The sequence below is a fragment of the Squalius cephalus genome, assembly GCF_949319135.1.
Source record: "Squalius cephalus genome assembly, chromosome: 7".
NCBI classification, from domain to species: domain Eukaryota; kingdom Metazoa; phylum Chordata; class Actinopteri; order Cypriniformes; family Leuciscidae; genus Squalius; species Squalius cephalus.
The window spans coordinates 20,160,318-20,183,442 of NC_137128.1; the positions used below are offsets into that span (position 1 = coordinate 20,160,318).

At 36.9% G+C, this 23,125-nt stretch overlaps 1 protein-coding gene across 2 annotated transcripts in view; it reads left to right on the top strand.

Moving 5' to 3' along the window:
- LOC307160865 (3',5'-cyclic-AMP phosphodiesterase 4B-like) overlaps window positions 1-23,125 on the top strand; it is a 46,451-nt gene that overhangs the window by 17,993 nt on the left and 5,333 nt on the right. Inside the window, exons 3-7 of one of the 2 annotated variants that reach the window (XM_079875166.1) lie at window positions 4,734-4,931; window positions 7,209-7,245; window positions 7,361-7,431; window positions 7,724-7,773; window positions 11,684-11,802. In XM_079875166.1, the coding sequence (XP_079731292.1) occupies window positions 4,734-4,931; window positions 7,209-7,245; window positions 7,361-7,431; window positions 7,724-7,773; window positions 11,684-11,718 (391 nt within the window). In that variant the 3' untranslated portion in view covers window positions 11,719-11,802. Of the gene's footprint in view, window positions 1-4,733; window positions 4,932-7,208; window positions 7,246-7,360; window positions 7,432-7,723; window positions 7,774-11,683; window positions 11,803-23,125 lie in introns of those variants that run through there. The other variant, XM_079875167.1, reaches the window with a different exon arrangement.

Consider the following 23,125-nt stretch of genomic DNA (forward strand, 5'->3'; position numbering starts at 1 on the left):
GTGCTTTTCCCTTTGAGACTCAGTGGGGAGCACGTTCTGGACTACCTCGACGAATGCATTCATAGCACAATTTTCTGTGTTCTGCGTCTTTTCAGTATGCGTGGTTTTCAGCTATCTGCCCTATTATTGTGTACTTGGCTCGTCCCGCGGATTTATGCCAAACGCTGTGATTGTCTATATAACCTGCTTGCAACATGGGGTTTGATGTTGTATGCACATTATTATCACTTCCTGTTATTAGTCCCGCTTTGGCTCGAATGTATTCAGGCCGGTGCTGAAGGCGCTGACGTCGTTTTGGCACTCTGCCAGCTAGATGCATGAGTGTTTCAAACAGGTCCGGTACCCAACCTCGGTGAGGTGGGGCGCTAGTTCTTTGTTGTATTCACCTGCTGCGGCATGTGTAACATTTTTCTGTCAACTCTGGACAATCCTTCGCGATATCGCATGTTTGTCAATGGAGCGGTTTTAGAACATACTAAACTGATCACATTTGTGCTGGACAAAGCTGTCCCTCTGAGGACATTTCAGAGGTTACAGGGACTGATGGTAGCTGTACACAGGCTACACCGTGATTTAAATGCTGCAAATTTTAATGGACAGTAAAACAAAGGCAGAACACCATACAATCTGATAGCGTTATTTGACAGAACACCGGCACACTAACTTCATATTGACGCACGGCTAAACAAAGGCAAAGTACCGTAACTCAATTTGAGTGTTTCAAAACAAAGCCAAAGAGCGGTAACTGGTGTAACAGTGTTCTGCCTTGGTCTCTCACAGGCTTTTGGAAGTTGCTGTTAAGACAACACATTATTTTCTCGAAAAAACAACGAAATTGACTCAAAGGAGATCTTGAATGTGCCAAAAATATCAATAACTTATTTTCAACCAAAAACAACGTTACGGCCTCTGGCCTTTGCATGGCAATGTAGATCTGTGGCTATACACATTTCAGAGACTGCCTCAGGTGGTTTAGAGAGCAAAAGGGGAGCCTTCAATGATGAGGATGTCCCCGGGAAAAGGTAATTCGCTAGATTTCTTTACACCAGGGGCATCCACCCAGAGCCCTGCTTGTGGAGCGCCTCTGCATTTGAATAACTCAAAGCCAAATGAACCACGCGAGCAGAGTATGGATGTCTACATGCACCCCAGTGTGTAGATCTGGTAGAAAAGGAAGGCTCATTAGAGCTGCACACTTATGACTCTGCAGATATCGTTCATCTAAACAACCATCTGCAGTCTCGCGTTTCAAGCCAGACCAGTTCTAGCTTATTCGGGCTGTAGCATAAGCTCTCTGTTGCCTTTGGCTTGCTCAGTTGGGGATATTTTGGGAATGTTTCATTTAATTTTATCAATCAATAAATTTCACTAGAAACAAACCTTGTTGTATTATTTTAATTTAATACTGTGAAGCTGCTTTGATACAATCTGTATTGTGAAAAGCGCTATACAAATATAGTTGACTTGACTTGACTTGACTTGGCTCTACTAGCTCATCATATTCAGCGTAATGCATTCTCTCCTATCACCACGTCTATTCCATCAGAATCATAGGCGAGCAATGAGTCCTAAATTTCTGCGGATTTAAGGTGACGGGAACTCCCTCACGCTCCTCTACCAGCTCCGTCTCCATGATCGCAGCTTGCGTACTGCCTCAGCAAACACAGGGCTAGAGTCCCGGGGCTCAGCAGCTTGAGCCATCCAGGTGGGAGTTTCCTCAATGAAGAATCATCGCAATGAATGCATCCAGCCCCATTTGAGGCTCCCAGACAAATAACACACAGCTCGTGACCATCGCCATGCATTAAAAAACGAGGGCATGGAGGAACACAGTGTTTTAATGTCTGCTTACCTTCTATTTTTCTTTCTTTCTTTACACACACAGCTATCTTCACACAGCACACAAACAAGCGGCTTCCTGATGACAAAGAATCTTATGACGTGTTCTTAGGCACCCTTCTTACATGCTAGGGCTCACCTTGCGACGTCATAGCACTGTGTTGGCTATTGAATGACGTGTTTGTACACGTGCCTCAGACACCAGGTTCCACAAGGACGTGTACCCATAGCGTCAGCGGCTGATGCAGTGTAGAAGTTCCCTCGAAAAGGAATTTAAAACAATCTGCACATAAACACATTATAATACATGTCACATTTAGCTGTGCTTTTTATATTGTGTTGTGTATATGTAGTGGATATAGTAATGGTGTTTCTGTCTCTGTCAAGCTCTCTCTGTTTTAATGAAAGCTGTCATTTGCAGCCAGGCAGAGCAGATATGGAGGGAGTCAGGTGCCTCTCCATGGTAGATTCCCATCAGGAGGGACCTTCTGTCCCAGGCAGGGGGCAAAAACCTTTGCCCGGACTAATGGGTTTGGCCCTTGAGGGGTCCAACTCATGAACACTGATCTCTCAGCTGAGGTTGTTGAGACCATCCTAACTCTAGAGCTCGCTCCATGAGGAAAATATATGCCTTGATGTGAAGAGTCTTTACTTCATGGTGCAGGAATCGCCAGTTGGACCCAGCCAGGTTGGTTCAGTGCTGGAGTTCCTTCAGGATTTCTTTTCTGCTTGGCCATAGCTGCTTGCTTATATCTAGGGAGACACCCTCTAGTATCACCCTCTAGTTACCTTCATGGCACACTGAGGTTAAGACCTGCTGTACATGTGAGAGTCCAAGGGCTTTCTCGCTCAGTAGTCTTGCAGGCCTTTTATCCTCCTCTATTCGGCAGTTGTCAGTATGGCATAGTGGGTATTATCGTTCCCATAGCGTTGCTACTTCTGATGTAGAACGAGTTCCCTCGAAAGGTTGCGACACGTCTCAGGTTACGACTGTAGCCATTGTTCCCTTAGAAGGGAACGAGATGTTGCGTCACCCTGCCATACTTCCTGTATGCCTGTGTGCAACTTACTTCAGCCAATCAGAAGCTGACTATGTATATATACTGTATATATAGATATATATATATAACATTATTTAAGGGAAATTGTCTTTCTCAAATGGTTTGCTTTGCTTTCTCACTGAAGCAGGCAGCTCAATGACCTTCACTTCAAAGCATCAATTTTGACCTGTTCTCCACGATCCCTTTCTTCCCTCTCAATGTTTTCATCTCTGTTCAGTGCTGTTTTCTATTAGCTCTTGCAATGACTACAATATTTTCTACTCAATAGTTTCTGTATACATCTCTCTTTTAAACTCTGACATCCTTCTTTCTCCTTTGCCTTTTTGCTTTTTGTGTGCTTTTTCCCCCCCTGTACCTAAAGACTTTATCGGTCTTCACTCTGTGGAGACTGACTGAATCAGACTTGTGTTCCAGGCCTCTGAGCTTTTCATGTTACACTGTCTAGCATCACAACTGGTTTTGCTTCAGGAACCAGATTTTACAATGGCTGCCCAATACTTATACAATACTATACAATACTTTCAGTCTACATTTTATATACTTCTCAGAAATATACTTAAAATTACACTTAAGTGTACTTGACTTATACTGAGAGAAAAGTCCAAGTATATTTGGCCTGTACCTGTACTCAATCTTTTGATCGAGGTATACTTAAAAGTATAATTAAGTATTCAAAGTATACTTAGCTTGTAGTTGTGTTAACTCTTTTGATCGAGTAGCCTATTAAAAGCCTACAGTCTTATGAAACTTACATTGTTTGAAAATATTGATTAGAATATTGATATAAAACAGATATGTTTCTAATTCTGCGTATCTGAATTTTTGTGTTGGCTGGTCCACTGGTAGTGTACATAGGAATTTACTTTAATTCTACTTTACTCTTTCCCCACCATTGACTGAATTTTCCAGCTATCCATGTTTTCACTGTTATACGGTAGGGGACGCTATGACACATCTTCTACAGAATCTCCGGATCAAAACAAAGGAGAAGAACAAGTTGAAACAAGCGATAGAAGATTGCTCACTCAAATGTAAAATAATGTGATCATCAAACATTAAAAAGCGTGTAAATCAAAACTGCTTAATTTTACCAAAAGAAATGTCGAACCCATGAAGAGAAAACGACTGTGAAGCTTTGGGGGTGTTGGACTCGATCTACTCCATCTGTGTTTTGATCATCGTTCTGAATCTGATCAAAGCGTAGTCTTTGACAAAAATGTGATTTTCTCAACTTTTTTGTTTAACATGTTGCCTTTCTTTATGAAACTTACTAACATTCAAGTGTTGATAAAAAAGGATTCATGAAGCTAATAAAATGTTTTTAAAATTAGTTAAAGTACAGTTAAAGGTATTTTTCAAGTATAAAAAAAATAATATCTATATTTGAACATAATAGTATAATGCAAGTGCAAAAATAATATATAAATAGTAAACTATAAATATGTTATGTTCACTTAAAGAATACAAGTATTTGCAGTGTAAACTACTAAACTAGTAGTTTACTTGATAGTACACTTCAGTGTGTACTTTCATAAACTAAAAAATGTCTTTTCTCTCTTGCAAAGTAATTTAGTCTGGCCCACTTTGCAGTTTACTCTCAATAAGAACCAGCCACGTCTACAGGAAGAAATCATCTTCTGTTAAAGTGACAACCACATTTGGTTTTGTTTTGTTTTGATGTGCTGTTTATAGATTTAAACAATATATAAAAGGTGTGATTTTGCATGTAGATTTGTCATTTTCCATTTGCAGACTTTAATATTAGTTTGTGGGATGGTATTTTATTCATGTAATCAGCATGTTGACCTTATGTGTCTATCTCTGTCTGTGTAGTTTGGAGGTGGAGAATGGACCCTCTATCGGCTGCAGTCCATTGGACCTACAAGTGTCACCGGGCTCTGGTATGGTCCTGCATCCCAACATGGCCAGTCACGGGCAACGGCGAGAGTCTTTCCTTTACCGCTCAGACAGTGACTATGACCTCTCGCCCAAATCCACCTCTCGCAACTCCTCCCTTGTTGGAGAACAGTTGTGAGTAAAAACTCAGCACTTTACACCTTTACTGACACAATAATACACCAATACTGGTACAATAAATCAAAGGTGCTTAGTCCAGCTACAGTTTATCACAGTTTGTTGAAAATTGTGAGCCAAATAAGATGTACTTTTTCAAGTGGATTTTTGAAGCGTGTATCCATGCATGCATCCATGTCGAGAAGTTTGTGATTGTAAAAAGTGGCGAGAAATACTATAACAAAATGAAAAAAATGTATATACATCCTAACTAGATATAAGATATTAATTTACACAAAAAACAGCACTATTTATTTGTTAGTAGCCTACGGAAGCCTTAAGAGTAAATTTAAAATTTTCTCGTGATCTTGACATAACAAAAACAATTATAACTGCGAAAAAAAGTTGGTTTGATATTAGACATTCGGTCTTTTCTTCAACATTAAATGACGTGGAGAACAAATCTGAGCAAACAAGCTTAGTTTCATGAATTCATGATGCTCGGGAGGCTAACAGCAAATTCTAAACTGTGATATTAATGTTGCCTACTAGAGGAAGCCACAGGATAATGAATCTTTAATCTTTTTCTATCGGTTTCCATCCCTTTGAATGGAAACAAATGCAAAGATCTAGTTAATTCTCATATAACCTGGCACCAGCTCAGAAGCACATGCAGCACAATAATTACGGTATTCAATTTACTTTTTACTAACTTGCCTTAAGTTATATAACAGTTTATACTGCACTGTAAAAAATTTCTAACCCTCCCAAATCAAAAATTTCAAGTGACCGATAACATCTAAATTTTTCAATTGGCCCAAGTGAAATTCTGTAAATTTAATTTTATAATTTACAGAATTTCACTTGGGCCAATTGAAAAATTTAGATGTTATCGGTCACTTGAAATTTTTGATTTGGGAGGGTTAGAAATTTTTTACAGTGTGTGTAGTATTTCTGCATTCCAATATTATAAAATATTATAATATCTGCAAAAATATTTAATAAATAAACATTATATATTTATTAAAATGTTTACTTGGTCATGGGCCATTGGTGCTTGGACCCGATGAGGTCCATATAGGTCTGTTTAGTTTCAAAATTATGCTTTACATGCATGATCTGAACGAGATACAGCATGAACTGACACTATTTTGTGATTACACGTCATTTAATGTTGAAGAAAAGATTGAATGTCTTACGAATGTCCAATAATAACCAACTTTTAAGATAGAGATCATGAGAAAAGAACTTTTGTTGTCGGAATCATGTGAAAATTAAGTTGTGATCACGAGAAACAACTTTTGTTAGGTCAAGATCATGATAAAAAATTAAGTCGAGATCACAAGAAAACTATTTAATTATTTATTTATTCTTTCTTTTATTGTATATTCTTTCTTTTATAAGCATTTTATTGTATTGTTTATTTGTAGTTTTTAAACTGCATTTGTTTAATTGATTTTACCATATGTAGTTAGTCTTTTATTTACTTAATTATTCATTTGTTTACTTATTTTAGTTTTTTATTTTATATATTATTTGTTATATTTTTATATTATTATTTATTAATTAATTTATAAAAAAATATATTTTTACATTTATTTAATATTTTTTTAATATATATATAATTTTTTCCCATATTGATGTATTCCTTCATTTATTTATTCCTGTAGTTCTTTATATTTTAAAGTTTTGACTGACTTCTGAAATTAGGAAGCTTATATATATTTTTGTCAGGCTGAATTTTGCTGTGACCTTACATTGTGTTTTTTATATGTTTGATCTCATAGTACATCATATTTATTTTATTTTTATACTGTTTTTATACTTTTGTTTAGCCTCCTCTGAGAAATTTATTTCACAGTCTAACATAACTTCCAGTAGAATTTAGCTCAATTCAACACACCCGGATCAGTAAATCAAGGTCTTCACAAACTATACAGACAAGTGTGTGAGGGCAAGTTTGACATTAAAATCTGCAGTAAGGTAGATCTTCACGAATAGGACTCAGTACGTCTGCAATAAATTATTCAAGTCTTTGCAGCTGCAGTTCAAAAAGAAGTGAAACTGTAGAAGCAATGCAGAAATAATGCATAACATAACCTTTTTAAATCTGAGAGTATATAATCTGCTCAGTATATTACATAAAGTAAGTATGAAGTAAACAACTAATAAAGTATATAAACTTTACGTATATAAAGTAAACATATTTTGAACGGAATGCGAATTATAGCATGGACAATACAGTACACAGGTTTTGTATTCTGTATGATATTTTTTGTGTTCTTTGGTTGTCAGACATGGTGAAGATCTGATAGTCACTCCTTTTGCTCAGGTACGTTTGGCTTTTGCTTTCTTGAATGGAAGACTGTAATGAACAAAATGTGATTGATTTTACACATGTGGACTCATTCACGTCCTATGTGTTTTGCTGTTATTTTATTCAATAGGTGCTTGCAAGTCTTCGCACTGTTAGGAATAATGTCAGCTTCCTGACAAATGTGCCGTGTCCCTCCAGCAAGTAAGTGACGTTTACATGCGTTTCATAAAATGTAATATGAGAAAATACCACAAGAGGGCAGAACTCACTTAATATGTTTTGTCAGACTGGATGGAAGAGACACTAACCTACTGAACTGGCCTTCATTCGTATAATGATAATAGTAAATGTCTAATGATGTCTTTTGAAATGTCTATGGATGCTAAGTCTAGTGTGATCAGTTGGTGATGGAATTATCAGTTTCTACTGAATGTTCTCATTTATTTTCCTGCTCTTCTTTCTAATGTATTTATTTTTCTGCTTCACTTAATAGAAGATCACCAGTCAGCAGTCAACCGCCAATGACCAAAGGCAACCTGTCAGGTAAGATCTTCTGAATCCATTCACAGACGTTAGACTGAGGAAAGTTCCCTTACAGTGGTCGTAAACCTCAATGTAAATTACTCATATCATCTTCACTTGAACAGTATCATGAAGGGACGACTATGATTTGTGTTATGAATAAATATAAAGTGGTAAACTACTTATTGGCTAAGTTAAGAGAGTGTTAAAGGATACACTGAGTAATCTCAGTGGAAGATGTAAAACGTTTCAAATTCTATGTCACCTGTCAGGAGCCCACAAAACAGACATAGGTCAATTAAATACAAATGATTTTGTTATTAAAATCAGCATTAAAGGCACAATGAAGTAGCTTGACAATCTCATGTTTCTTTAAGACACATTGAAGAACTCAATCAATCATTCAAAAAATGTTGTATGCTTATGCTTGAGTCCAAGATGAGCCGTCAATATTTTTAGTCAAATCTTCCAGTTCAGTTTACCATATTATCTTGGGGTGTTTATGGGGTTTCATGGGGTGATCAAATGCAGTGTTGTAAAGTATTTGAGTAAAAGCGATTAGTTACTGTACTCAAAGGGGTCCTTGATTATGATTTCACTTTTTTAACTATAGTTAGTGTGTAATGTTGCTGTTTGAGCATAAACGACATCTGCAAAGTTACGACGCTCAAAGTTCAATGCAAAGGGAGATATTTGCTTTTACAGAAATTGCTTTTTAAGGGCTAAAACATATGGCTGGTAGGGACTACAACGAGCTTTTTCCCGGGATGGTGACATTTACATTAATCCTTCCCCTGGGAACACGCAGTAAAGGGGGTGAGGCCATGTTGGGCTGCTTTAGAGAAGATGAAGAGTTATTGTCGCTGTTTTTTACACCCCGGAAAACGTTTGTCCTAAGGCTGTCGAACTTAGAGAGGTTAAAATTTATTTGTAACACTGTTCCTGAACATTATAACCTCAACTTTTGTCTGTGTGCTGCACATTTTACGGAGAACAGCTTCCAGAAGAGAGAACAATGCAGGCTATACGCACAAAAGCTTCTCCTGAAAGACGTAACGTTAGCCATTCCCATTTTGTCGAGACAATCTGTTGTTTATGGATCACAACTTGTACGTATGTCTTATTATTTGTAGTCGTTTTCTATTAACAGTTCCAATTTTAAGCTTTATGTAGTTTTATGATAGCTATGATGTAAAGTTAACAAAGGGCTCCGCTAGCCTGCTAACTAACATTACAGTATTGATGTAGTGTTTACTTTAGCTTTTGTAAGCTCTTGCTTTTGTAAGACTTCACCACCACTTAGGAAAATTATCCATGATTTATTGTATGTATTACCATAGTTATCCGACAAATGTGACCCTGGATCACAAAACCAGTCACATGTCGCACGGGTATATTTGTGGCAATAGCCAACAATATATTGTATGGGTCAAAATTATCGATTTTTCTTTTATGCCAAAAATCATTAGGCTATTAAGTAAAGATCATGCTCCATGAAGATATTTTGTAAATTTCCTACCATAAATATATACAACATTTATTTTTGTGAGTGAATGCAGCACAATAGCGAACATAAATGGACAACTTTAAAGGCGATTTTCTCAATGTTTCGATTTTTTTGCACCCTCAGATTCCAGATTTCCGAAAAGTTGTATCTCAGCCAAATATTGTCCTATCCTAACAGACCATACATCAATGGAACGCTTATTTATGCAGCTTTCAGATTATGTATAAATCTCAATTTAAAAAAAATGACCCATGTGACTGGTTTTGTGATCCAGGGTCACAAATATGATTAAATGGTGGATAACATCGTATCTATAAGAAAATGACAAAAAAAAACATATTACTCTGAAACGTCATGTGAAATCTGTGCTTGCAAAGTCTGTGCTTGAAATCTATCCTGCACAATGGTTTGAAATTGACACCATCGTTAATATTTACATCTGAGTAGAGCTTGCAGTTATGAAGGGGTGTGACATTTCCCGAACACGTGCCAATCACAGCACAGTGGGCCAGCTAACCAATCACAACACATTTTGTATTTCAGTAGGAGGGGCTTCATCGAAAACTATGCGTTCAACCAGACTGGGGAGAGAGGAGATGTAATAATGTAAAATATGTGGAAAAAAAATTGTATGAAGTATGAAAACATATTCTAGTACACCCCAAAACAAAATCAAGACTTCGTAAAAGGGCATAATAGGACCTCTTTAAGAATCTTTTTGGCTAGTTTGTAATTTGACTGAGTATCAAAGATATCAGCTCTCTATTTTTGAATAAGTATTTGTACTCTTTACTCCAATTCATTTGTGATGAGTAATGCAATCACTCGTTACATTTTGCATACCTAACTTTTTCTGCAGCAGTTTATTTATTTCTGCTACAAAATAAGTGATATCGCCATCTACAGGGCTTGTTCACCCAATCTTGTTAAGGCTACTTTACGCGAATGCGAGTGCATTAGCAGGAAGATGTGAATCGCAGGTGTTCATATATGAAATGAGGACATGACTGCAGCCGGTTATGAGGCCATAACCAGCACATCCAGTGCAAGTAGGCTTTGACTATTTCTCTTTACTTAACCATTAATCTATTATACTGAAGAGACCCTTTTGAAGGATATTGGTTTACTTTTGCCCTTTATGAGCACTTGCTGAGACTTGTCTGTAGACGTTTTCAGAAGCTGTTTTGTCGATTGCAATATTGAGGTGTTCAGTTTTATTTTGACTTTAGAAAACATGTGATCGCTCTCCTCACAAATAAACTGTTTCTTGTTTTTCACTGGCATTGAAGACTAGAGCATCTTTGAGCCTATTCAGTACGAGTAAAATACTTAAGCACTGTTAAAATCACATACTCTAAGACTTTTACTCAAATCGTATTGAAATTGGTGACTTAAAACTTGTAATGGTGTCATTTTCGTTGTAAGGTATCTGTACTTTTACTTAAGTATGGTTTTCAGGTACTTTTTACACCTCTGTCCAAATGCAATATTTTGTTATTATTACATTGAAATACTTCATTATATAAATAATATATTGGTGAATTCATTATATTTTTCTTCTAATTGTTAATTGTCTTAAAAATAAGCATAATTTTCATAATGCAATGAAAAAAAAATGCTTTTGATTCTGGGGTGAAATATAAGCCAGGCATGTTCTTGTTTTTGTGAAAAAGCAGTAGGTGTTGTTGGGCTCTTGTGCACGTTTTAAACACTCCCTTATCACGGTTAGTACAATGGCCACCGCAACTCTCTCCATCTGAGCGGCCTGAAAATCCCAGCGTCTCTGAAGAAAAGAGAAGTGTGGGTGGAGGGGGGAGAATGAAAGTTTGAGTAAGATAGCATGCTTGCATGACCTCTTACACTCATACAAACCACAGAGACGCAATGTGCGTAAATGCAGCGCCGCGGCGCATATAAAAATCTGTGTTTATTGCATGCGTGTGTGTGTGTGTGTGTTTGTGCGGGTGTGAAATAGTCATGCGTGCGTAAGCATGCAAGAGCAGGATTATGTGCGCACAGCTGTTAATAAAATTCATGAAAGTGTTCAGAGGTTTATGTAAGAATTTAAGTAAGTGAATCTCATTAAGCATATTCGGGGGTCATATTTCACCCCAAAATCAAAAGACAGAAATACTAAATGAAATGATGTATTATTTAAATTAGGGGTGAAATTGCATTTCATTACATTATTGGAACCATTTATGTGTGTGCACATTTTTTATTTAGACCTTCTAGAGAAAAAAACAACCACATAAAAGATCAAATACACACATATATGGACTTTTAATATACTAGGCAATATTTCTACTGCATATATAAGTTTATTTTGTGATTTCATATGCTACCAAAAAAAAAGTAATGTGCACATGTGTAGTAAATGCCTGCAGGTGTGTGTGTGTGTGTGTGTGTGTGCACGCGCTCCAGGTGTAAAGGCTTTCGCCACTGATCTACTGAGCTGAGAGTTGAGAGGAGGGGGGGCAAAGGATTGTGGGATGTTTTGGTTCCTGTTTCAGAGGCCTCTTAGCCTCATTGACGTCATTCACCACCCACCTACCAAGACCTTCACTTCCTGTGCGTTTGAAAGCGTAGACGCCTCATGGTTGTGGCAGGAAGATGCACACACACTCACTCACACACTGAAAATGGTATAAAACTCAACACAAGTTGTCATATTAAGTACGAAATCAGAGTATATCGAATGTTGCGCAGTATCACGCAGACCGCTGTCCCTGATGGCTTGTTGTGTGTGTAATAACACAGCATGAGGATGTTGCTGTTATTTGATTACGGGGGAGCTTCATTGCTTAATACTTTTACTGAAATGTTTCATGAATAAATGCTTGACTTTCACTTTTACTCTATACAACTCGAGGCTACATAAGGGTCAGGCTGACACTGGCCCACACAGATTGACGGCTAGTACACATAATCAAATGAGATACATAAAAAAATTGTAGGAAAGGAGAAAAAAATCATGCATACATGAAAATAATAATTGCTCAAATACATGAATCTTGCGGATGTCACTCACAAAACTTTGCATGTATGTGGCTGCTGGTCAAGCGTGAAAAACTAAAGTTTTATTCAAATTCTGAATTTATTAGATATCGCCTTGAAAGCGTGCAAAGAGCGCTCCACTGGGGTTTGTGTATTCTAACTTAAACCCCTCCGATTGGACTTTGCTTTCAAGAAGTCAACAGATATGTTTGTGATTGGCTACATTGTTAGATGCCGTAAAAACACGTAAATAGAAACCTTTGACGCTCTCCAGAGCGCAAACACATATAAGCAAGGGATCGTTTGCCAAATCACCAAAATATGCTATTATTACGGTGAAAACTGATCCTTGACCAAATGTTATGGGCAGATTTTCCCTCGAAAAGCATTCTGAAGCAGCAGCAATCCCACTATCAAGTCACAAGGGGAAGGCTATAAGAATACATTTTCTTTTTAAAAAATAACATTTCTGGCCTCGCAACTGGTACATTAAATAATTCATTTAAAGGGCTAAAAATGAAAGTTGTTGTATGCACTTCTTACTTTCCAGAAGAGGATGTTGGTAATAAACAGTTTCAGTTCCCATTGACTTGCATTGTATGGACATAAAATACTATGGAAGTCAATGGGAACCAAAACTCTGTGGGAATCAATATTCTTCAAAATAACATATTTTGTGTTCAGCAGAAAAAAGAAATGCATACAGGTTTGAAACGACATGAGGGTGAATAAATGATGAGAGAATTTAAATTTTCTGGTGGACTAACCCTTTAATACATAATACGTACATACTCAAAGAGAGATAAACAGATAATCTATTATTTATTAGCATGGTTGCAATTTATGTCTGGGCAGAAATGTACCAGGGGAAATGACAAAAATGCACCAAATATGTCTTCTTCTTTTTTAAATCTATCTAATCGTTGCTATATTTTATTATATCTTATTCTATGTCTGTATCTAGTTTAGTGTGGGTTTAAGTACATATAAATAGACAGCATATTGTATCTTTTCATTAAGATTTTTTTTTTTTTTATTATATATATTTTTTATACATTTTGATTATTATTATTGGTTTAATTATTATTGTTGATTTTAATAAGAACAATAATGACCGTAATTATTGTTGTTATGAAGTCATTAAAGTTGTATTCATGGATGTCATTTTTTGTTGTTGATTTTAGTCATAATCGCCATCATCATCATCATCAAAAATAAACAACAAATTTATATGACAAACACAACAAGACAAACCAAACATACTGTCCTGTTTTTTTCTATAAATAAACGTCTTTCATTATAAAAACAGTGTTCAACAGATTCTATTGAAAACAAAATTGTCACAATACACAAGTTATATGGATAACAAAACACTTCAGCTGCGTGTCTTCAACTGAATCCGAAGCTCGGCTTCATAAAACACTTCCAGAGAAATTAGGGAGGGAGGGAGAGAGGGAGAAGAAAAACAGAAAATGAAGAAAAGAACTTTCATCAGGAGCTCTTCAGGGAGTGAGGTCTCATCCTCTGGCCTGTGTTTGTCCTTTCTCATGTAAATCTGTCTCTCACACTGCCAAGGGCCCGTCATGCTGGAGAAGCAAGGTCGTGCAGCAGACTATCAGGATGAATGAACGTTTAATAACAGAAAAAGCAGCTGTGTGAAATCACTGTCTGGACTGGAGCACTGCGATCGGGCTCATGACCATTTTTCTTACAACTTAGTACTTTTCAAGCAAAACATAAAAGTACAGAAAGTAAGTTTGTTAGGTTTCAACTTGTAATTCAAGTATTTAAGTATTTAATACAATACTATTTCAAATGAAGACAATAAGTATAATGACAATTTCTGGTTTGTCAGAGGCTAGTGGGACATGTTTATAGTTAATGTGATTCTTTGGTTACTTATTAGGACACTAAAACATCCACTAAAAAAATCACCAAAACACCGGTTGGTTAAAAGTTATTGCAAAATAGGCATTGCATAATGTCTATTTGTTATACTCTCTTCAGACTGGATGTGAATCAGTAAACAGTTTTTGTGGTTACCTGTGCTGATACACCATATTAGCAAGACTGTTGCAGGTTTGCTTTTGCTCATATTTTGATGAGATGTTGCAGGATGTGTAAACAACAGTACACACCATGCCTGCATGCTAGAGTATGCGTGTGTTTACATGTTTTTGTACTTAAGTCAGCTAACTTATTTTGGTACTTGAAACCCTGGTGGTAGAAGTTTTTGGTCAGCTGCAGCTAGACATTTTTTATAATAATATTTTTCTAATATTCTTAATAATTATACTTATTACCTAACTCTGAAAATATAACCTCATTAACTATTACAATTAAATCTATCTATCTTACACTTACTTCTTTACTTACAATTTTACTTATTTACTTACACTTACTTTTACTTATTTACTTACACTTACTTTTACTTACTTGGTTACTTACAAAAGTTCAACTGCAGCTGACCAAAATCTTCTTCCACCAGGTTGCATATATTATATTATATTATATTATATTATATTATATTATATTATATTATATTATATTATATTATATTATATATAACCTTATTAACTATTAATCCATCAGAATAGTTTTTATAAACTTCAGCTGCAGCTCACTTCTGTACCTGAACTTATATACCACAATGATTTATTATATTATATTTAGGGCTGTCAAATGATTAATCGCGATTAATCACATCCAAAATAAAAGTTTGTGTTTACATAATATATGTGTGTGTATGGAGTATAATTATTTTCTATATATAAATACACACACATGCATATATATTTAAGAAAAATGTGTTATTTATATATAAAATATTTATATCTCTCTATAAATTACAGAAACGTCTGTCTGTCTGTCTGTGTGTGTGTGTGTCTGTCTGTCTGTCTGTGTGTCTGTTAACCACATATCTCTCGAACCGTTAGTCCGATGGATTTCAAACTTGACAGGTGTCTCGCTACGGTCACGAGTAAGTGCAGTGCCAAGTTTGACGTTGTTTGGATGAGAAATGCTAAAGATATCGTTAAATATATCATTTTTAAAAGGTTGTGGTTTAAAAATAAACAATCTGGCACTAGAGGGTTGTATCGGTCAAAGAAGCCCCAAGAAGGTTGTGGTTTAAAAATAAACATTCTGACACTCTGTCAGCTACACTGTTTACTTCTGAATATTATAGTTTGGTTCCAAAATGTGATAAATCCATTTTGATTAATTTGAGTAAAAATGTGTTTTCTTTACCAAGAAACCAACAATTACTAAAAACACACACAAAAACTGATTTTGCACGGGCACTTTTCACTGCTCCCTGAATCGACATGCTTATTCATTTGTGGATGTAAACTGAATCTATATGTTAGCTGTTATATTATATTTCATTCTGGTGGCTTAATGTTATCACTACTGTGTAATAGTAGCCTATGCTATTCACCAACTAAACATATCCTATTCAATGCGTTCACAGTCTCTTACACGGGCATCATTTGTAGTAGCCTATTCACAAAGCATAAGTTTGCTCAAGCATAGTGTTTTCTCGGAGTTCACTGTGTGCTTTCTACCATGCACAAATAAAAATGTCACTGAACTTTTGCTGTGTAATTGTAACAATGAGCATTCAATCACACCAAACCAACAATTACTAAAAACACACACAAAAACTGATTTTGCACGGGTATTTTGCACTAGTATAACACAAAAACTGATTTTGCACGGGTATTTTGCACTAGTATAATATAAATTATATATAATATAAATATATATACACAGTATATACATGCAAATATTTCTTAAATATATACATGCATGTGTGTGTATTTATATATAGAAAATAATTATACACCATACACACACATATATTATGTAAAAACAAACTTTTATTTTGGATGCATCGCGATTAATCGTTTGACAGCCCTAATTATATTATATTATATTATATTATATTATATTATATTATATTATATTATATTATATTATATTATATTATATTATATTATATTATTTACAAAACTTGCAAATATGCCATTGGCAAATATGCAATTACCGGTATATATTCAATCAGTTTTATTACCCTTGTTAAGTATTTTAATATTTATAGCTCAGGGATCAATTTATGACACTGCTAATGTTTCCTGCTCAAATTGGTAAGATAAAAGACAGTAACGTGAATCCTTTTTGTTTCAAAACGCTTGGAAACACATTTCTTGTTGTTTGGATATTTAGGTCATTCTCAGAATTCTGTTCCCTAAACTGGTCTGAATGTTTTCTCGCAGTGCAGATCCAGTCCAGAGTTTCGATCCACCCAGGCTGCAGAGCGGCAGTGCGGGTCTTAAAGCGTGCACCCTGGTTAGTATTTGAATTATGCCATTGACGTCAGCAGAGCTGTAAAGCTGACCGGCGTTCCTTCCCTAAAGTAATTTCTGGCCAAGAGCTTTCTATGGTGCATTGTGGAAGCTGTCAAACAGGCAAAAGATGAGTTGCAGACGTGAAAGAGAGCAAGAATGAAAGAAAGCAAAGGAGAGGAAGTGCGTGAAAAGAGTTGTTTTCCGGCGATGCAGCATTAGATGTAGGTTGAGATAAAAACCACTGTTGTAGACAGTGAAGGTAAGACCCCCCGAGTAAGTGATTCGTAGGAGCAATAAATGTCAAATAACCTACACAAGACCCTCTCGGCCCATAATGCAGATTGTGTGGCTAAACTGCAAAAGGCCCACAGAATCACATGAGGAATAAATCGTGATCATTTGTTTCAACCGAATGTTTCTTTTTTTCCAAGTCCCATTATTCTCCCAACAAAAATGATTTGTTTTATCAATGATGATATTTTAGATAATTGAGTATTTTTTAATTGTTTTGTTCGCAAGTCTTTTGTTCGGACGGCAGATAAGCACGGCCCGTCATTTTTGGCAGCCGGTCTGAGTGCATTTGACCCCGATGACACAGTGTTGATTCATGGAGCTTTTTGGCATTCTAGTCCTCCTGCCCACGTGCGAAGCCCAGACAAACAAAAACAAGAGTGGGATGGTGAGAGCCAATGAGCCGTGCCAGAGGACAAACATGTGCTCGCCTCTAGAACGTGATCCAATGAGCTAAACTCCACCAATCCATCAGCTCCAACAAATAACTCAACATCTGCGCTTCGTTCATTTCTGTGTAGGTTAGACGTGGGCAGGGGTCCCAGACTGTTTCATTATTTTTGGATATGTCATTTGGATCAAAATAACACTGACAAAAACATAATAGCTGCAAAGATTCACAAAATGGGTCAATGACGTGACAATCTTTTTTTCTATAGCTGCCAATTTACTCAAAAATACAAAATGTGATTCACACATACTGTAAAACAACTTTTATATTAACAAATTTAGGAATTTTCATTTCTCTATACAGTCATAATAGGTTATGCAGTTGTACTGATATCTTAATTAAGAAAAACTCCTAAATCTTATTCACAATAATAATAAACAATATAATGGTACTTAAATAATACTACAGTAAGTCTCTTTAAATATCAGATAATTTGACCTTTTTATGACAAGACAAAGTTAGTTCAGGTTGTAAATTGTCATGTAGTGCAACACCCCAAAAATTATCATATTTAATATTAGTATTTTTCATGACATTCATGATATTTCTGAATCAGGTAAAATATTTGTGTTTTTACTAAATTAGCAAAAGTTTTTGTTTTTGTTTTTCCGTATTGTGGACATCCTTATATGTTACTGACCCATATAACAAAATGTAAAAAAAAATCTTGTCACATTTAGTATTATTATTTTCTTGTTTAGGACTGGTGTGCTACACACTTTTTGCACTTTGCAATGATACTTTTTTGTAGCAATCTGCCATTTCTTTCAGATGTTAAAATGAGTGAAAAAAAAATACCCATAGACTTACATTGACAAAACACCTTGGCATCATGATGGGGAGTTTGGCAGGTACCATTCACCTTTTTTTCAGAAATGTAATTGTAATTTGAATTTTTCATTTAAAGGGGACCTATTATGCAAAATTCACTTTTACATGGTGTTTGAACATAAATGTGTCGGCAGTGTGTGTACACAACCACCCTATAATGGTAAAATTATAAAATAAAACTACTCCTTTTCTAATTCCACATAAATCATAAGCAGTGTCACAGAACAAGCCGTCTGCAGATTCTACGCATTGTGACGTCATATTGCACAGGCCCCGCCCACAACTGCTGATGGACTCCTCCCTATTAGCATAGACCCCGCCCTCAGAGAGCTCTACACAGTCCGCCATGTTCATCACCTCGCCAGAGCATTTAACAGCAGCATTTAAGTAAAGGTCCTTGTCACTGAGTCCGAAATTTTCGTATGGTTTTTTTCGTATTTGTTATTCGGTGGCTCTGAATTGTCATAACACCTCTTAAAATACTTGCTACGGATGTGAAAAATGCAGAAAATCTAACCAATCCTAATTTTTTTAATGACGAACAAAAGTTTCGGAGGCAGTGTGTAAACGTGATTGACACAACGTGAGGTCGTATTCATTTTTTTAACGTGCAAAATTTTTTGACATGAATTGTATTCTTATTAAAGCTACTAAAGTTAATTGAATCAAGAGCAGTGAGCGATTTTGTATTTTTCTTTTGTTGTGTGTTTTTGACATAACCTTGTATGTATTTGAGCGCAATAAGACGTGAAAGAGAACTTAGTTTAATACTCAAGGGACGCGCCTAATGCCATCCAGTTTCCTGTGCGTGTGCTTCGGATGTGTGCGCTCAGAAAACCATATATCAGAAGTTTAGACTGATATGGCTTTAAAACGCATGCAGAACTACAATGTTACGTGAGCGTGACCACAATACCAAACAGATGTTTTAGTTTTTGTCAGAGTACCCGAGGCACGAGCTGTACAGACTCTGCCTCTTCTAGAAAGCTGGTCGGGGAGAAGCAGCTCATTTGCATTTAAAGATACATGCACAAAAACAGCATGTTTTTCCTTCCACTCAAAGCTCTTGCCTGTTCTAGAAAGGATACTGATCCAATGCAGCAAAGATATTTAAAGGCTTAAGTCCCTACTAGTATAGCCTATTTGTTGGGTTTGGAATTGGAAATTTGAATGTTATCTCTTAAGGACTGTAGGATAAGCAACACTCACCCTGGGTGAGCCAGGAACTCAGTCAACCACAGTTCTTTCCTTTGATGTCTTTACTGAAGCATATGTTTGTGTGTGGTCTGTACAAAGATAAATAACAATTACAATAAGTAAATAATACAGACTTCAGATCCAATTATTTAACAATCCAATATAGTAAACAATAGTACAATCTGTGTGGAATATTCCTTGCAATAAGAGTGAAATACAATAGCTTCTTGATTAGCCATATTAGCATCTGAATATGCCATTTAACTATGATCTCTAACTGATTTAACTAAATCAACTCACACTTATACTGGCAATTTCCTACAGACATCTTGAACATGAAAAACGATCTCTCTCAACATAAAATATGACAGCATTATAATCAAAGCGATTGTATAATAGACGGCAGATGTGAATATGATCATGCATGTAACTATCGTTAGTTAGACTCGATCAAACACTTGAATTTAGTTACAATAACTCCAACAATCAACAATTATATGCAAGATTACAACATAAACTTTCTCCTAAGTGCATATTAACAAGAATGAACTCACTTTATAGGATGCACACACACATATAACACTCTAGGATCGGCTCACATTTCTTCCTCACAGAACACTTTGGGGCATCAATTAAAAGGGCAACAAGCCTTAAAGGGGCCACACACACAAAGCAGTTCAATTTGACATTTAAGATGGTTGCGTGTGAGTTACCGATGCTGCAGTGGGCTAGCCAGAGTTCCAGACCATCCGATCTGACTTCACGTGGAAGATGGTGAATGACAGATGGCACATTGCTGGCCCATTGTCTCAACTCGAAGCCTCCTTCAGCTAACAGCTCCCTCAGCTTGTCAACCAATTGCTTAGCCTCCTCTGGTGATGACAAGCTCTGCAAGCAATTGTCAACGTAGAAGCACCGTTCGACTGAGAACCTCACATCTTCGTTAGGTTGGCTAGGTTCTCTCACATGCCGTTGTAAGGCAAAGGTAGCACAGCAGGGGCTGCAGGTTGTGCCGAATGGCAGAACTTGCCATTCAAAGACATCAGGTGGACACTTCTCCTTTGAGTCACGCCAGACAAACCGAAGAAGTGGTCAATCTTCTAGAAGAAGGCAGACCTGATGAAACATGCCCCGGATGTCTGCACTGATTGCCACTGCATGCTCACGGAATCTGAGTAAGTCCCCAAGAAGTGAATCCAAGGTGGGGCCTTTTGGCGCACCATATGGTGTGGAATGAACCAGGATTCACCAACTCTTTCCATATCTTCTGGAAGGAGCTTTCTGATAGCTCCAGACAGAACCAATTTCTGGATTTCTGAGGAATAAGCTTCAGCTTGTTGCAGGTCTCTTGCAAGTTTCCTCTCAGTATTTCATAGGCGTGGCATGACAGCTTCCATAGTGGCACGAAGATAGGGCATGTCACACTTGGTAACAAGGGCATTGTGTAGCGACATATTCCTTCCACCTCTACACGAACTGTCTTGGTTTCCAGTAACTCAATGGCCTTTTGGTCCTGCTTGGATCTTGTGCACTCCCTTTCATTCTGAAATGGCAAAACATCCACTTGCCACAGCCTTTCAACATTCTTGAACAGTTCTGTGGTGCTGAGAGGAATGGATATGTGGAGACACTGTTTTGGCTCAAGTCTCTGCTCCAACAAGCTGGTAGGGCCCTGGAATGTCCATCCTAATTTGGTTCTTATTGCAGCTGAACCCCCAGGTGGACCAAGTCTCACTGGCTCAATTGGTGAGATTATGTGAGTTTGATCTGCACCAACTGGCTCAATTGACAAGGGACAAGAGGTTTTGCCTTTTCAAAGTACTGCAGTGGTAGTCCAATCATAAACATACTGACGACTTTGGGCAGGGTACTGACCATACCTCAGCTGCTCATTATACTGACTTGGATGGCGGAAATCCATAGTATTTTCCACTGAAGTGAGTCCGGGGGTGAAAGTTGGTGTGGACCTTGTGCTGCTGTAAAGCCTTTGCTTGTCATGCTGATTCACAATTACTGGCTCTTCATATGCGATGGGTGGAGAAGGCTCTGACCAGTCTTCATCACTCACATGCTCTGCATGGTGAAATTTAACTGATGGATGATTAGACTGGGTCTTAGGAGTAGATAAAGGCCTTTGCAGACTACAAGCTCTGTCTAAAAGCTGAATCAACTCTTCTTTGGCTGTCTCGATTAGTTTAAGTTCAGCTTTAATGGCCTGCTGTGTTTCACATAGTCTGGAATTCTCTTCTGATATCCTTTGCAACTTTATAGAGCTAGCATCTGACCGATCACTCTGGTATCCATCACAATTGGAAGGGACTCTGCATTGGATTCAAACTGTAGGTGTCGATTCGGACATTGTGGTGATGACTGGCGGGAAGAGTTGGAAATGCGCTGCTGTAGAAGGTTTGGGAGGTCATGATGCTCATCCCTGACAGTCAGCCTCAAAGGGGAAAAAGCAGGTAAACTTGTGTGCTCTTTGAGGTTTTGCTGCAGATAATCTAATGCGTGATGAAGAGTAATCATCACATGCCTCCACTGCTTGTTCTCTAGTACTAACTGGTGAAGCTGATTTATGAACACTTGGGAAATCCACCTCATAATCTTGTAAATAGCCTGGACGGCGCTTTGGGCGAACCGAAGGGTTTACTGGTGCAGAACTGGTTGACATCTTAATCCAGGGAAGTGTAATCCGGCTCGAAGGACCATTTGTTGGGTTTGGAATTGGAAATTTGAATGTTATCTCTTAAGGACTGTAGGATAAGCAACATTTGCCCTGGATGGGCCAGGAACTCAGTCAACCACAGTTCTTTCCTTTGATGTCTTTACTGAAGCATATGTTTGTGTGTGGTCTGTACAAAGATAAATAACAATTACAATAAGTAAATAATACAGACTTCAGTTCCAATTATTTAACAATCCAATATAGTAAACAATACAATCTGTGTGGAATATTACTTGCAATAAGAGTGAAATACAATAGCTTCTTGATTAGCCATATTAGCATCTGAATATGCCATTTAACTATAATCTCTTACTGATTTAACTAAATCAACTCACACTTATATTGGCAATTTCCTACAGACATCTTGAACATGAAAAACGATCTCTCTCAACATAAAATATGACAGCATTATAATCAAAGCGATTGTATAATTCGACGGCAGATGTGAATATGATCATGCATGTAACTATCGTTAGTTAGACTCGATCAAACACTCGAATTTAGTTACAATAACTCCAACAATCAACAATTATATGCAAGATTACAATATAAACTTTCTCCTAAGTGCATGTTAACAAGAATGAACTCACTTTATAGGATGCACGCACACATATAACACTCTAGGATCGGCTCGCATTTCTTCCTCACAGAGCAGTTTGTACACTATTGGCTATGTCGTATCCCCATTCCCCAGAATATCAGCGATGAACTCCGTCTCCGATCGGCGCACAGGGACAAAAATAAATAAATAGCCTAAATGAAACGCACATCGGCAAACCTGACCGTACCTGATTAGGCTACTGTACAATTTTATCATTGTAATAAAAAACTCAATTTGGCAAATAATTTCAACATGCTGCTATTTAGCCTACTACTAATTAATGCCTATTGCACTTTATTTTTTAGCAAAAAGAAAGAAAGCTCGAATAAAATAACAAGTCATTCCCATTATAGGCTAATTAACTCTACGCACTGTCATGTCAGGGTGAAGACTAGGACGAGCCTGTTCTGAAGACTCCCGTTAA